At 42.8% G+C, this 16,257-nt stretch overlaps 1 protein-coding gene across 6 annotated transcripts in view; it reads left to right on the forward strand.

Moving 5' to 3' along the window:
• Positions 1-224: 224 nt before the first annotated feature.
• Positions 225-16,257, forward strand: part of INTS10 (integrator complex subunit 10) — a 38,157-nt gene continuing 22,124 nt past the window's right edge. For 2 of the 6 annotated variants that reach the window (XM_013047424.2, XM_045070977.1), the window contains exons 1-12: positions 225-474; positions 1,051-1,118; positions 1,908-2,011; positions 2,668-2,807; positions 4,805-4,886; positions 5,529-5,669; positions 6,101-6,272; positions 6,694-6,863; positions 8,161-8,294; positions 13,054-13,210; positions 14,367-14,449; positions 15,695-15,847. In XM_013047424.2, coding sequence (XP_012902878.1) covers positions 346-474; positions 1,051-1,118; positions 1,908-2,011; positions 2,668-2,807; positions 4,805-4,886; positions 5,529-5,669; positions 6,101-6,272; positions 6,694-6,863; positions 8,161-8,294; positions 13,054-13,210; positions 14,367-14,449; positions 15,695-15,847 — 1,533 coding nt within the window. In that variant the 5' untranslated portion in view covers positions 225-345. The remainder of the gene's footprint in view (positions 475-1,050; positions 1,119-1,907; positions 2,012-2,667; positions 2,808-4,804; positions 4,887-5,528; positions 5,670-6,100; positions 6,273-6,693; positions 6,864-8,160; positions 8,295-13,053; positions 13,211-14,366; positions 14,450-15,694; positions 15,848-16,257) is intronic. The other 4 variants (XM_013047427.2, XM_013047425.2, XM_013047426.2 and 1 more) reach the window with 4 other exon arrangements.

The raw sequence follows: 16,257 nt of genomic DNA on the forward strand, positions 1-16,257 counted from the left end.
GGAAGCATCCGCCGAGGCAGCGCGGAGAGTACCGGCACCGCGCATGCTCCCTGACTGGACGACGCTCACGCTGAAGCCCGCAAGAGTGGTAATCCACTTCTCCACATTTTGGAGGTAACCTGGAAAAGTCCTTACCGAAACACTACGTCCTCCAAGGAGGAAGGGGCCGGACGGTTACAGGGGGAGGACTGGAGGAGGCTGCTCGCAAAACACGGAACACTTTCCCGGATCGGCCAACCTCGACATGCGCAGAAGCCTCCCCCGCGGCAGCGGCGGCGGCGGCGGCGTCTCCAGAGCCGGAAGGTAAACGACCTCGGCTGCCCGCGGCCCGACGCCTCCCGGGTCATGTCGGCCCAGGGTGACTGCGAGTTCCTGGTGCAGCGAGCCCGGGAGCTGGTGCAGCAGGACCTGTGGGCAGCCAAGGCTTGGCTGATCACAGCCCGCAGCCTCTACCCCACCGACTTTAACATCCAGGTGAGGTCCGGCCCGCGCGCACGGCTGCCTCCGTGGAGGTGTGAGCGCTTCGCCGCCCCGGGGCCGCCCTGGCCGCCAGCCCTTCCCGCCTTGGGGGCGGCCGCCTCCAGTTCGGCCCACCCCGACCCCTGCCTTCCCACGTCTCCCCACCTCCCGCGCCCCGCTCTCCGCCACCCCTCGCACGCCTTCTCCCCCGCGGGGCGGGCACCTGAGCCCCAGCGGACCTCGCCTGAGGTCCGGGCGGCTGGAGACCGGGGTGTCTGCTGCTCGGTGGCCGGGCGGCGCCGCGTCGCCCCGCGGAAAGGCCGTTCTCCGCTCGTTCGTCAGCGTGGCAGCCATTCGTTGAGTGCCTGCTGCTGCGGAGACGTTATTCGCCCCGTCTTGGGGACCGAAGGATCGTCAGTGAGCCCGAGGGTCGCACTCCTGAGTCCCGCGGCTCTGGGCCGCCGGGTGACGCTAGGCTGTCCCGCCCTCCCGGGTTAGGGGCGCTCGGCCGAGGCCGGCTGGCGTGGCGGGCGGTGAGCTAGGCTGCGCCCTGGGCGGGGGTCGTGACCCTCGCGGCCATGTGTGTTGCAGTACGAGATGTACACCATCGAGCGGAACGCCGAGAGGACCGCCACCGCGGGGAGACTGCTGTACGACATGTGAGTGCGGCCCCGGGCCCTGGGTCTCGCGCGACGCTCTGTCTGTGCGTGCAAGCGGGGCGGGGGGGACCTCCCCGTGCATCTGCGGCTCGGGTACCCGCGGCTCACTTTGTTGCTATTGCGTCCGGGCCCTCCGTTAACGGCTGGCTGCCTTGTGCAGAGAAGGCTCCCGGTGTTTGATGCCTGCCGAAACTTTTCTTTCCGATCATTTATTTTACTTTAGAAATAGTCGGTACCCTTGCAGTTCAGGCAGTACTGACGCATAGAGAATAACAAGTCCGAGTCCCTCCGACTCTACCGCCGTTGAGTTTCGTGCGTCTGTGTGTGCATGTGTGCACAGTACAATACGTATAAGTGGGGAAGGGTACAAAAGTGAAGTCATACTACATACGTCACGCTGCAGCTTGCTTGCTTCGCCCTCTGTCATGGAGCGATGCCTTGGTTTTTCAGTATGTGGAGCTCTTCTTTTTCATATTTGCGTAGCATTTCGTAATACTGGCGGACATTGAGGTATTTCCAATTATTTGAGATTATATTCAGAGTATCAGTAAGCAAATGTGTACCCGTATTTTAGTATTTTTCTGTAGAGTAGATTCTTAAACATTGATTTTCACAGTCAAGGATATTATACAATACACTATCAAATTACTCTAAAAAATAACTGTTCCAATTTACATGTTCACTTGTAATAAAGAAAAGTGTGTATTTCTCCATATGCTAATGCTCTTTTCTTTGTGTAATACTATATAGAATCTGACATTTTAATTTATTGCATTCATTTTAAAATAGGTTTGTGAATTTCCCAGATCAGCCGGTGGTGTGGAGAGAAATCAGCATTATTACTTCAGCATTAAGGAACGACTCACAGGATAAACAAACCCAATTTTTAAGAAGTAAGAATAGAATGATAAAGGTGTATGAATTACCGTTTCTGGAACACTAATTTATGTATAGCCGTTTCATAGAAAACTCAACATCTGTGGTATTGGTACCCAAAGTCTGTACAAATGGTGTCACTTGGTCCCTTGAGCATTTGCTTAGAAACCTCTAAGCTCCCTTAAAGAGTGTAGATTTATCAGTTAGCCCAGGGAATCTAATATATTTTTAACAGATTTTATAGTTATCAGAAAGCATCTGTAGATTAAGCAGATCTCCACAAAACAGGAGAGGAACTTTTAGTGATTTATGACCTTTTTCATTAACCTTCAGTCTGTGTTGGTTGTGATAGCCAAAGATTTCAAATTCTGGATGAAAGAGTGGGTGATTTAGGTCATTTCAACTTAAACAAATGCATCCTCTTTATCTCAGCCAACAGCAAGCACTGTTATGACCCTTCACCTACGCCATTCTTACCTTCTGAACCCAAATAACAAACATCTGTGTCCAGTACCATCTGAGCCAAAAGCCTCTTCTAGGTTGTAGGTAAAACTCAAACAGTGATTCTAAATGTAGACTTACTGTTCTATATATGAAAATGTCTTATTTCCACTGTAGCTTCAGGATTTTCTTTCCAAAAGAAATTTTTTTAAATAAAATGTGTTATGTACAGGTTTGTTTGAAACTCTCCCTGGTCGGGTCCAGTGCGAAATGTTACTAAAGGTTACGGAACAATGCTTCAACACATTGGAACGATCGGAAATGTTGCTTCTACTTTTGAGACGCTTCCCTGAGACAGTGGTACAGCATGGGGTATGACTTGACCCTTTCCTTTTTCTCAAGAGAAAATAAAATCGATTGACACATTCATCAGTTCGGTTAGAAGCTCTAGTGTGTATTATTCTAAAGCAGAAATTCTCAATTTCTAAATATTTAGAATATCTAAATATTCTAAAGCTGAAGAACGCTAGGTAAGATTGAACTTGAATAAGGAATCTTCATCAGTAAAGCTAAAAGGATTTCACTATCATCAGACTTCATAAATTTCCAGAAGTTGTCCCGTCAGTGTAAGGAAACAGTGACCGAGTTTGAGCGTGCTATTTATTTGCAATCTGTAAAGTACAGTAGGGTTTTTTTAAAAATCCTATTTCAGAAGTGGCTGGGTGGCACAGTCAGTTGAGCGTTCAACTCTTGGTTTTGGCTTAGGTTGTGACCTCAGGATGGTGAGATGGAGCCCCACATCAGGCTCACAGCTCAGCATGGAGTCCTCTTGAGATTCTTTGTTTCTCCCTCCTCTGTCTGCGCCCACCCCCATCCCCCGTGCATGCTTTCTTCTCAAATAAATAAATCTTTTTTTAAAATCCTCTTACATTATGGTCAGCAATGTTTGAATTTAACTGAGCGCCATAGTCTGTAGTGTTCGCAGGCATGCTTTTCATGTGCTTTTCCCCCATTCCTTCTATCTGTAATAACTATTGAGTGCTATTGGCAGGCATTGGCAGGTATCTTCTTCCATACTCCCTGGACCCCTTGAGGTAGACAGTATTCCACTTCATAGGTGAGGAAACTGAGTCTTAAATATGTTTCATTAACTCTGTTAATTCAAACTCTACTGTTTATTCTTATCCATACTATCTTTCAAGCTTCTGTCCCTAGTTGACATGTTCTGTACCTCCCTCGATTAGTTTCATAGGGCTACTGTAAAAAAGTACGAGAAAACTGAGTGGCTTAAAACAACCAAAATTTATTCCCTCACAGTTCTGGAAGCTGAAATTCCAAAAGCAAGGAATCTTTTGGATTGCGTAGAGCCATGCTCCCTCTAAAGGCTCTAGGGGAAAATCCTTCCTACCTCTCCCTGGCTGCTGGTGGTCACCAGCAATCTTTGTCATTCTTCAGCTTAACAGCTACGTCATTCCAGTTTCCTCCTCTGCTGTGACATGGCTTTCTTCCCTGGGTGTCTGTGTTCATGTATCTTTACATGATCGTGTAAGGATTGTAGTCACTGGATTTAGGGTTTGCCCTAACCCATTGTGCCCTCTTTTTAACTCATTGCATCTAAAAAGACTTTACTTTTTTTAATAAGATAAAATATATGTAGAGTCACATTCTGAGACTCTTGAGTGGACATGAATTTTGGGAGGATGCTCTTCAGCCCAATACAAGCAACCCAATACAAGCAACCCAACCCAATACATTCCTTGATCGTTACTCAACTCTTCGCTTTTTGTGTTATACCATCTTTTCCATTGTTTTACCCCTGCCCTGTGCATGGCCAAGTGATCCCAAGGGAGATAATGCGGATGTCTGGGTGGATTTTGATAAGCCTACTTTCTACTCTGCTAGGGAATCCATGGTAGAAAGGAAGGAAAGGTGGCCTTAAAAGTCACAGTTGTGTCCAGCCTAGCCTAGGCGGAATGACTGGCTAGTGAAAGTGGTAAGGTTTGTCAACATAGTACATCTCGATGTAGAGAGTACAGTTATTTCAACATTTTGTAGAAAATCTGTACATCTCCTTTTTCATTCTAATTCCAGTGGTTCCTTTAAGTTTCTATAGACATTTTGATAGCATTTTAATTTTGCTAGTTCAGAGAAGAATAACCAAGACAAAGTAGTCAGTGGTCAGGTTAAATTGGGGTTTCCTTCTGGGCTGTGTTGCTGATGTATTTTGTTTTCTAGTCCTTAAAATGAGAATATTTGTTTCTTGGGGAAGTTTGCATATACAAAGTGGTAAATACAAAAAGCCATTGTTAATGTAATTCTGACATCTTAAACTGTAACACATTTAAATGATTTACTCTATTTTGAAACAGGTTGGCCTTGGGGAAGCATTATTAGAGGCTGAAACTATTGAAGAGCAAGAATCTCCAGTTAACTGCTTTAGAAAATTATTTGGTAAGAAAAATTGTATTTTGTATTAATTCCTTATGTAGGAATATGCTGAGTAAGTATCATTTCAGGGATAAGGTCATTCGTGGAAAGCAAAGGAACTTTTCATATTATGAAATTTAAATCCTTCTTTATTTTTTTAGTCCAAAAAGCATTTAAACAACTTCTAGGGATGCCTGGGTGACTCAGTCAATTAAGCGTTTACCTTTGGCTCAGGTCATGATCCTAGATTCCTGGGATCAAGTCCCACATCAGGCTCCTTGCTCAGCAGGAAGACTGCCACCTCTGCCCTTCCCTGGTGCTTGTGGGCTCTTTCTCTCGCTCTCTGGCAAATAAATAACATTTGATACCTCTGAAAGAATATATTCAAGTATGAGGCATAATAATAAACATCTGAATTGTCACCCAGTCTAAGAACTAGACCCTCAACCATAATGTAAAATCTGCTTGTGTCGTTCCTTACTCACTCCATCCACTAGTGTCCCTGTGCACTGCAATTTTTCAATAAATGTGCCATAAATGTGGTTTTTTCCCCTATATATTTTAGATACTACATTAAATGAACTCTAAAATAAATTTCATTTCTATCAGAATTGTAAGGTAGCCAACAACTGAATTGGTTTTTTTTTTATTTTTCCTCTTCGACAGTTTGCGATGTCCTTCCTCTAATAATTAACAACCATGATGTCCGATTGCCTGCCAATTTATTATATAAGTACTTGAACAAAGCAGCTGAATTTTATATCAATTATGTCACTAGATCTACTCAAATAGAGAGTCAGCATCAAGGTGAGTGAGAAGATCCTGCAGTTTTATTTACACAGATTTTAGGAAGTTGCAAACTCAAAAATCCCTCATCGTTGTGATTATTCTCTGGATGCGTACCAGTGTGATAGTGTTCTAAAAGATGGTTCCTGGAAAAAAATACCACAGGTAAGAAATGAGACTTTTCTGGACTCAGTTTTGCGCTTTGACCGAAACAGTCAACTTGCTGAATCGTAATGTTAATGAACTGAGCTTCATACACGTACCAAAGCTCAAAGGGCATTTTTTGCTGTTCCGGTGGCCAGCTGTGGGTCCTTCAACAAAACACACGATGTGTTGGGATTCTGTGCTCTTGCCTCTTGAATAGGGATTCGGACTTTGTCTTTCTCTCTTAAGTACTACATACATAGTAAATAGTAAGATTAATTGTAGTCCTCTTTTTTCTCATTTCCCAGGTGCCCAAGAAGCAGCCGATTTAATGTCACCCAGCAAACGGAGCTCTCAGAAGTACATAATAGAAGGGCTGACTGAAAAATCATCCCAGATTGTGGACCCTTGGGAGAGGTTGTTTAAGATTTTAAATGTGGTTGGAATGAGATGTGAATGGCAGATGGATAAAGGAAGACGGTAAAAAATTGTTCATTTCTAGAATTACTTAGCAAGTCTTCTGATACCGTAATCTTAGGGTTTTTAAAAACAAAAACACTTTCTTAAAAAGCATATAGTGTATAGATACATTCTTTTCTTTGGGCAACTCTTGTAACCTTGGTATCTATGCAAAAGAGGGTGGTTTTCACTTTATTTAAGGATTCCCAACAGAAGTATGAGCTTATAAGATGCTGTTGAGCTTGAAGCATTCTTTGGCATTCAGAGAAAAGAGTAGCTACTTTGTCATGTCTGTGTCCTGAGGGAGTATTCTGATCACTGCTCTAATTCATGCCTCCAGCTACATTTGGTAAATGTCACGCTTCTGTTGCAGCTTTTCTCTAGACCTTTTGCTGACAAGCCCAGAGTAATTAAATAATTTTTATCATCCTTCATCTTTCAGAAGCTATGGTGATATTTTGCACAGAATGAAAGATCTTTGCAGGTACATGAACAACTTTGATAATGAAGCTCATGCAAAATATAAAAACCAAGTGGTTTATTCCACTATGCTGGTCTTCTTCAAGAATGCGTTCCAGTATGTCAACAGCATACAACCGTCTCTATTCCAAGGTTGGTTGAAGAATTCTAGAGTCTCCCAAAACTGGCTTCAGTTGGGGTGATGAAGATGATGAAAATGTTTACTTTAACATTGTTCTTGGATCAAAATCATTGTGGGGTGACACGAGTGCTTTTTTTTTTAAGTTGTTGGTACTTTTTATGTAAGTACATTTTACTTTAAAATTTCTCTATCGGGGCACCTGGGTAACTCCATCGGTCAAGTGTCTGACTCTTGATCTCCACTTAGGTCTTAATCTCACATTTGTGAGACTGAGCCCCGTGTTTGGGCTCCACACTGGACATGGAGCCCATTTGATTAATCAATTAAATTTCTACATTAAAGGATATAGTGGGTGCTCGCTTCGGCAGCACATATACTAAAGGATATAGTGGTACTGTGAAACTAAATACGGATATTTAGTGCCTCTATTTTGAAAAAGGAGATGTAGCAAAGTACTGAAGTAGATTTCACAAAGGCTTTGCTATAGACAGATTTTTTTTAATTTTTTTTATAAACATAAAATGTATTTTTATCCCCAGGGGTACAGGTCTGTGAATCACCAGATTTACACACTTCACAGCACTCATAGCACATATCCTCCCCAATGTAGACAGAGATTTTTTTTTTTTTAAGATTTTATTTATTTATTTGACAGAGAGAAATCACAAGTAGACGGAGAGGCAGGCAGAGAGAGAGGAAGGGAAGCAGGCTCCCTGCTGAGCAGAGAGCCGATGCGGGACTCGATCCCATGACCCTGAGATCATGACCTGAGCTGAAGGCAGCGGCTTAACCCACTGAGCCACCCAGGTGCCCCTAGACAGAGATTTTTTTAAATAACATTTTTGCATTTTGCATATAAATTCTAAAAAAAATGAAAAATAGAAAGGTAAGAGCATGAAATCACCTACCCATCCAATAGAATACAGCTCTCATTTTTGTGTATTACCTTATAGTCTCATATTTAGATTTTGTTTGGAATTTGTAGCTATCAGGTATTACACATATAACTTTATATTCTTGAGTTTTTGGCTGATTTTATAATTCATGATTACTATGAAAAATTTGTAGATACATAAGAAGCACTTGTAATCTGTCATTGAGAGAGAGCCTTTATTAATAATCTGTTGTATATCTGTATAGTCTTTTTTCCTATTCATGTATACTTGTTTGTCTACCTAACTGGGATCACTCCAAACATACTTTTTACACCTGTATTTTCAAACAGCAGCTGAGTAAACTTCCACCTGATACTAAGTTTTCTTTTCCTTGCCGCATTTCTAAGTGTTGGTGTTTTCCCCCCATCCATAGGTCCTAATGCCCCAAGCCAAGTTCCACTGGTTCTTCTTGAGGATGTATCAAATGTGTATGGTGATGTAGAAATTGATCGTAACAAACATATACATAAAAAGAGGAAACTAGCTGAGGGAAGAGAAAAAACCATGGTAATCCTTTCAGATATGATTATTAACAGATGATATGTTTGTGGTTTGCTGGAAATGAATGTAAAATACAGCTTTGGAGCTAAATTGATAAAGCTTAGGTCTTTTAATTCAATTACTGTGTAAATCAGCGGTTCTCAACTGGAGGTGATTTTGCCCCCTCACCCCTCAACCCAGGGACACGTGGCAATGTCTGAGGACACTTTTTGATTTCCATGGCTTGGTGGGGAGGAGTTGCTGTGAGCACCTCCCCTGTAGAAGTGGGGAGGCTGCGAATAGTGCTACAAGGCACGGGACAGCCCCACCACAAACTGCTGCCTGGCTCAAAAGGCCAATGTTGAGAAGCCCTGGTATAAATTAGTCCTACCTGTTGTGACTGAATGGCATCAATTAAAGGTAAAAAGCAAAGCCAGATGAACTACACTGAACATCTAGACCCAGTGCTGTGCTGAATCCTGGCCCCAGAATGGAAAGGGTGAGGTGGTCCAGCTGGGAAGTTGTTACCAGCCAAGGGGAGACGTTGCAGAGGTTTCATGAAGGACGTCAGCATTTGAAATCAGCTCTGAAGTATCTCGATAGAGGAGAGGGTTTTGTCATTTGGTGTTGGAGGGTGGATTTTGTGAAGAGAAGACCATGTGCACAATGATGTGGGAGGCCAGAGAATGTAAAGACCCATTGGTCTTCTGAGGAGGCCAGGCAGCGGATCTGGGCAGAACAGTGATTTCTAAACTTATTTTAAAGCAGAACCTTTCAGTGAATGCTTTCATGGAGGCCTGGTGTGTAACAGTATGACAGCGGAGGTGCTCTAGGTCAGGAATCAGCAAACTTTTTCTGTGAAGGGCCAGGAAATAAACAGTGTAGGTTCTACAGGCCCAACAGTCTGTTGCAGCTACTCAGCTCTGCTGTTACAATACAAAACAAACAAACCAACAAACCATAGACAATAGTAAACAAATGAGGTGGCCATGTTCCAATAAAACTTTATTTATGAAAACAGGATCTGGTCTGCCGATGGTAGTTTGCTAACCTGTGCTGCAGGTGAAATAGTGTAGGGGCGTCTAGAGTCTCACCCTCCTTCTTCTTTTTTTTTTTTTTTAAAGATTTTATTTATTTATTTGACAGAAGGAGATCACAAGTAGGCAGAGAGGCAGACAGAGAGAGAAAGGGAAGCAGGCTCCCCGCCGAGCGAGAGCCCGATGCGGGGCTCGATCCCAGGACCCTGAGATCATGACCCGAGCCGAAGGCAGCGGCCCAAACCACTGAGCCACCCAGGCGCCCCTCTCACCCTCCTTCTGTCCCTTCTCCTCTCCTACCACTTCTTCAGACCCTGAGTTACACTCACTAGCCCCAGGCATGAGGAGAGATGTGCCCTAAAATCAGTTTAATCTGTTGCCTCTGTAAACTGGACTATATGATAAAGAATGGAGCAGGGACAACTGCCTTTCTGAAGGCTTTTAAGGTTATTAAACCTTCTGATAAACTCATTTGTTTCCTCCCAAAGAAAAACCCACACATGCACGATTTCAGAAATTATTTCAAGGTTGAAAGATGCTTTGAAATCCAGCCATGATTCCTAGGTTCAGAACTCTGCTAACCAGGCTTTCCCAGATGCCCTCTGATTCATTTTTTAAAAAGATCACTAAGGCTAGGTAGCTACTCTCTCCTTCTCTCCTGACTGTCCTGATGGGGTCACTCATTAGCTCTCCCTTCTGGTTTCTGGGAGTGTGTGGTTTAACTGGGCACTTCACACTAAGACCACAGTCATCCTTCCTGCCATGTGGATAATGAGTCATCTGATACTAGTTTTAACTAAAAACAGTGCCATGTCCCATGTAAGTCAGTATAAATAACATGGCTTCCTCGGTCTGTTTCTCTCCGTCCCCGCCACCTGCTCCCTGGTCCAAGCCACGCCAGTCTTGCATATGTCATCGGGGGTGTCCTCTTGTCCCCCTTCTTGCACTCTTGCTCCCTACCGTCTCTTCTCTACCCAGCAGCTATAGTGATGTTTTTAAGACCTGAGTCAGACTCACTCCGCTGCTTTACCACCTCTAGTGGCTTCCCATTGTGCTCAGACTGAAATCCAAGCTCTTCACCGTGGCTTCAAACCTGTTACTGAGCAAATCTTTGTGCGCCGCAGACGTGCTGGCCTCTCTCTGCACCTCCAGTGCTCTGAGGCCCTTTCTGCCCCTGGATCTCTACCCCCAAGCTGTGCCCTAAGGTTGGAGTATATCTCTCTGCCAGGCTGTGTCCTTGTCACAGCTCTCAGCCCGGCATTTCTCCCTCTGAGGCCTCCTCGAAATACCCATCCAGTTTTCTTTTCTCTTCCTGTTACTCTGATTCTGCATCGCCCTTATTGTTGTCTGTTTTCTTGTTTCTTCGTTGGCTGGTTTACTGTCTGTGTCTCCTGATGAGCTCTGTACAAGCTCTGTGGGGCCAAGGACACTGTCCATCTTGTACCCTGGACAGTGCCTGAGCTGCAGCTGGTGAATGAGTGAATTCCCACTCTTCCCTCTCAGCCTCGGCAACCAGGCCATGGCATAGCTGTTTAAACCCTCTGGCTCCCCAGTTCCTCCCGTGTCTCATCTCTCATGGGTCATCTAGCAGGCCCTGTTCTCAAACTCTGGCCCAACCTGGGTTTCCATCCATTTTAGTTTTTACTCTATTAACAGATTTTTTCCTGGTTTTCATTCTGTCCCACAGTCTGCCCCCAACCTGCTGCAAGTCCCACCCTGTCTGAGCCATCACAGCAGAGGACATAAAGCTCCGCTTAGAGATACATCTTGTTTTACCCATGGTGTTCTGCTGCTTTTAATAACTGAACATCTGGAGATTGGGAGATTTCTCATAACAGTTGAGATGTCTGACTTCCTTAATAATTGAAATATTTGATACACTGGCCCCGATGCTGGCTCACAGCTGGGGCCAGATGGAGGCTGCCCACTTCAGACGGGCATACGTTCTCCACCCAGCCTCATTGTCTGGCTCATGTGACGTGCCAGGTGGCTGGAGCTGGGGGACTGTCCTTTCCTGTGGGCCATGCATTTTCCACCCGCCCAAACTTGGTGTATGTTCCCTGTAGTCAGGGTTCTCACTTACAGCATCCGCCCAGAACTCCAGAGTGTACTTCTGCTTTTCAAAATCAATTTCTCTAAATTTTAGAAACTCTTTGGAAACGAGTCTCACATCTGAGGTCCCTTCTGTAAACTCCAACCTTGTTTTGAGGCAGGAATGTTTTCTATAAAATTGGAACAGAGAATACCCCATTCATATCAGTATATCCTATTAGATTGGCAACATGTGGCAAGGAACTGGACCCTGATGAAGTAGGACACCTAATAGGTTTTGATGGTGAAAGGGATCTGGGTATCTGTCATTACTGTGGGAGGGTAAGAATAGGGTAGCTAAGTAGAGTGGGTCCCTAGGCATCAAGGACTAGCAGGAGAATACCAGGCTCTGAAAGTGGGGGGAGAAATTCTGGTGGGTGGGGGGAGGGAGGTGCTTATTTTTTCTGAGGTCAGCTTGAGGAATGGAGCTTTTAGCTGAAATATTTGTACATATTTTCAAATGAGCGTAGTTGGGTGAAAATCTTCAGGGAGAATTTAATTGGGGTCATTAAGTTAGTCAGATAGCCTAGGTAGAATGAAAGGGTCAAGAAATTCTCAGCAAAGTAAAATTAAATGGAGCTGTTTTACCTTGACTGTTTTTTGGCAAAACGTCTGACCGTGCTCACGGGCACTTACATGGTTGCAGTTCTCTGAGACCTCTCTTTGGCTTTATATTTTATATTTCTTGAGATGAAGAGCAAGAAAAGTAGGGCTCTTTATCGTAAATACAGAAGGCATTGCTAGGTAAATGCAGGCAAACGTAGTTCCTGGCCACCACCGTGCAGTGGGGAGCGCAGCTAGAGAGGGTGGCCGTGGGAGGAGGGATGTATAGGGAACAAAAGATTAGTAAGAGTCATTTCTCCGATTCTTAGGGCATTTGGGCTTTAATTTTATTCCTCTACATGATAAACTTATTTGGAAGCAAATTAAATTATTTCACACATTGAAAAAAAGAACTATAAAACATATGCCGCGTAAGCTGTATCTCTGAATGTAAAACTCTAACTTGGAGTTTTTAATAACACTTATATTTTTTAAACTGTTGGAAGTTTTAACTCCATAGCTTTCCTTAGAAACCAACATAAGCTTAGAATTTATCATCAGAAAAACATAAGCTTAGTTTTTAAGGTAAAATTGAATGTGTGAGAGTGAAAAGATAGAAAATTTATGCATTAATTTTTAAAGCCAAATTGTTAAGTTCAAAAAATTATCCTCATGATAGTATCCTTTCATATGAAATCCATACAATAATCAGAATTGGTGATAATAAACATAATTTCCGAGTAGTTTATCCTTGAACAACATGGGGGTAGGGTGCCAACCCCCCATCCTGCACAGTCATAAATCTCTGTATAACTTTGATTCCCCTAAAACTTAACTACTAGTAGCCTCCTTTTGACCAAAAGCCTTACCAAAAACGTTAGTAGTTGATGAGCCTATATTTGGTATGTTCTGTGTATTATATGCTGTATTCTTATAACACAGTAAGCTGGAGAAAAGAAAATGTTATTAAGAAAATCTTAAGGAAGAGAAATACATTTACAGTGCTGGACTGTAAAAAATCCATGTGTCAACAGATCTGGGTAGTTCTAACCTGTGTTGTTGAAGTGTCACTTGTATATGACTTTAAGTTAATCACCTTGTTCACCTTCTCTAAGCAGAGTTCAGACGATGAAGATTGTTCTGCAAAAGGGAGAAATCGTCACATCGTAGTCAATAAAGCGGAGCTTGCTAACTCCATTGAAGTGCTCGAGAGCTTTAAGCTAGCCAGGGAGAGCTGGGAGTTGCTCTACTCCCTAGAATTCCTTGACAAGGGTAAGAACATGCTTTCACATTAGTGCTATTTCATGTGTTATATAAAATCATTGTGCTTAAGAAAGCATTGTTCTTGAAACATCAAGACACTGAAAGCTAAATTGCTTATAGTAGTTCACACAGTTAACAGAAATCTTTCTTGAGTAGACTTTTTTGACTTTTTTAAAAAAATGAGTAAAACTCTTGGCATTATTAATATTAAAATGATTAAAAAAATATTCAAATGATCATTTACGTCTTAGCTTCTACCCTTGAGTGTTTATTATAATTAGACTTGGGGTGAGTTTGAGGGAGAGATTTTTGGTCTTTTAACATTCGTACTGCTGGCCTCCTTTCTTTTTCTTGCTGGGTTTGTTTTGTGCTGTTAGTTGTTCTGTCCTGCCTTGTATCTTTCTTAGGTTCTGTGTAGCTGATCTTACAAAAGGTAATGCTATTTTTATCTACACTAACTCCATTGCCTGAAAAACTCACCCTACCCAAAGCCTGTTTTCCTTTTAGAATACAACTATTAAGTATTTCTTCATTACTTAGAAATCACTAGTACATTGCTAAGGTATGGATTTTTACTCTACTTTGAATCAACAGTGTATTTTTACTGTACTTCTGGCCAGTGGGACTTGATCCCTTGGCCTGCCATCACGTACCTATGCAGCACCCTCGGTCTGGTGTGTCATGTCATTTTTTCTATGTAGAGAGCATCACTCCCTCTGTCCTGGTCACATCTAGAATTATAAACATGTATGTGACCTTTCGGGGTGAGGGGTAGTTTTCTTTTAGTTATAATTTGGCTTTTTAAAAAAACAATTAAAACTCTTAGCTTTTTATCTTTGTTTTCTGAGCTGGCTGAAAATAAAACTATCTTTTTCTGAGGAGAGTAAAGTAATTTACAAGGAGGTAATATGTGAAAAACATTTCGAACAGCTCTCGGGATACGATATGTGCTTCGTAAATGTTGAGGCCTAATAAAAATGCTACTTGTTGGTTACTGAAAAGTATTATATTCTAATTTTACTATCTAATTGAAATTCTAGATCATTATTTTCGAAATCAAGGTCGATAATTACTGTCCATTTTTTGGAAGTTTCTCTCCGTTGTTTTGCTGGGTTGGTTTTTTTCCTGCCTCTGTTAACATGTAAATTTACTTTTGAATTTTCAGAATTTACAAGAATTTGTTTGGCATGGAAGACAGATACTTGGCTTTGGTTAAGAATCTTCCTCACTGACATGATCATCTATCAGGTAGGGTAATGTATATTTTAAGTTCCTGTGTCTGTATAGGATGATGGTTTTCATGAACCGACCGTAGCGTGCAGGATGTGTATGTTCCTTCTGTAGACTAGTCATACCCAGAAGACGTGTTCTGTCTTCAGTGGCAGAGGGATGATGGTCCCCTTTCATCTCAAAAAAAGAAAGAAAATGACAAGGCCGCATCTTCTTGTTACTTTCACTATGTCCAGCCATACCCCTCTGTAAAAGTAAGATTTTTACTTTCCAATAAGAGATGTATACATCTCACCCGTCGTTCTGTCCACTCTGGTGAAGTCCTTCGGCTCTGCTCTCCTGTTCTCGAGCCACTTAGGCCTGGGAGGAATGGAGAGAGCTAATAATTCCCTAAGAAGTTGGAGAGCTTCTAACCTCTGTAGTAGTCGGAACAGATAGGTTGCTGCTTCCATCCTACATAAAGGAGAAAGGGTATTATTAGTAAAATATCTGTAAGAAATGGTATATCCAAAATGTATTTTATCCAAAAGCTTGTTATTTTATTTAATCTTAGGACTTAAGACCCAGGGTGTCTGGCTATCCCTGTCGGTAGAAGGGTCACTCTTCATCTCAGGGTCATGAGTTCAAGCCCCATATTGGGTGTAGAGATGACTAAAAAATAAATAAACTTAAAAAAAAAAAAAAAAGAAGACCAGAAAGAAAAATCTTTGTACATATAAAGTACCTGTATAGAGAACACTCTACCTAGCTTTAAATAAGTGGGTTTGATTATTGCTAAGTCTCCTTTTTCCTCCTGAGATGATCAAGCAGAGCTACCTTATCTGTATGCTTCATTAACTCTGGTGATTTTTATTTATTTACTAATTTGAGAGAGAGCGGTGGGAAGGGGGAGAGGAAGAGAGAGTCTTAAACAGACTCTGTGCTGAACACAGTCCCAGTGCAGAGCTTGACCTCACAACCCGGAGATCACGACCTGAGCTGAAACCAAGACTGTGGCACCCCAACTCTGGAGACACTTTTTTTGTAAAGATTTTAATTATTTATTTGATAGAGCATGAAAGAGGGAATATAAGCAGGGGGAGTGGGAGAGGGTAAGGCAAGCTTCCCACTGAGCAGGGAGCCTGATCTGGGGCTCAATCCCAGGACCCCAGGATCATGACCTGAGCTGAAGGCAGACACTTAATGACTGAGCCACCCAGGCACCCCCTGGAGACTTTTTTTTAACGGCAATGTTTTTCACTTCCTTGCTGTTGTCTTTCTTAGGGTCAATATAAAAAAGCAATAGCGAGCCTGCACCATCTCGCAGCTCTCCAGGGATCGCTTCCGCAGCCGCAGATCACGGGACAGGGGACCCTGGAACATCAGAGGGCGCTCATCCAGCTCGCAACCTGCCACTTTGCTCTGGGGGAGTACAGAGTGAGTAGTGTGCACATGGCTTCCTCTTTTCCTAGAGTGGCCTTTTAATTTGGTGCATGTCTATTTGAGATAGGATTTTTTTCTGCCTAGATTTTGTCACCTAATCTGCTAGTAAAAATCTTGATAATTTTATTTTACTTGGTTTTCTCTTTAGTTACAGCTTCCTTGAACTTAGGCTGTGCCTCTTTTCAGATTTCCTGTTCCTTCTTCCATTTGTTGGAGGATGGCTTCTATTTTTCTTCACTTTCTTACCTGGAATCCCTTCAGAGCAGAATCAGTGCTATTGTACTTGGACAGAAGAGGCATTTATTAAGTGGGAAATGGAGGAGTGCCATTAGCTTCTCTGAGCATCAGATGCCCTGAGTCTCCAGAGTTGGGGTGTCAGTTAAGTGTCTGACTCTTGGTTTCAG

The sequence above is a fragment of the Mustela putorius genome, unplaced genomic scaffold, assembly GCF_011764305.1.
Source record: "Mustela putorius furo isolate JIRA1106 unplaced genomic scaffold, ASM1176430v1.1 tig00003976_pilon_pilon_pilon, whole genome shotgun sequence".
In the NCBI taxonomy this organism is placed as follows: domain Eukaryota; kingdom Metazoa; phylum Chordata; class Mammalia; order Carnivora; family Mustelidae; genus Mustela; species Mustela putorius.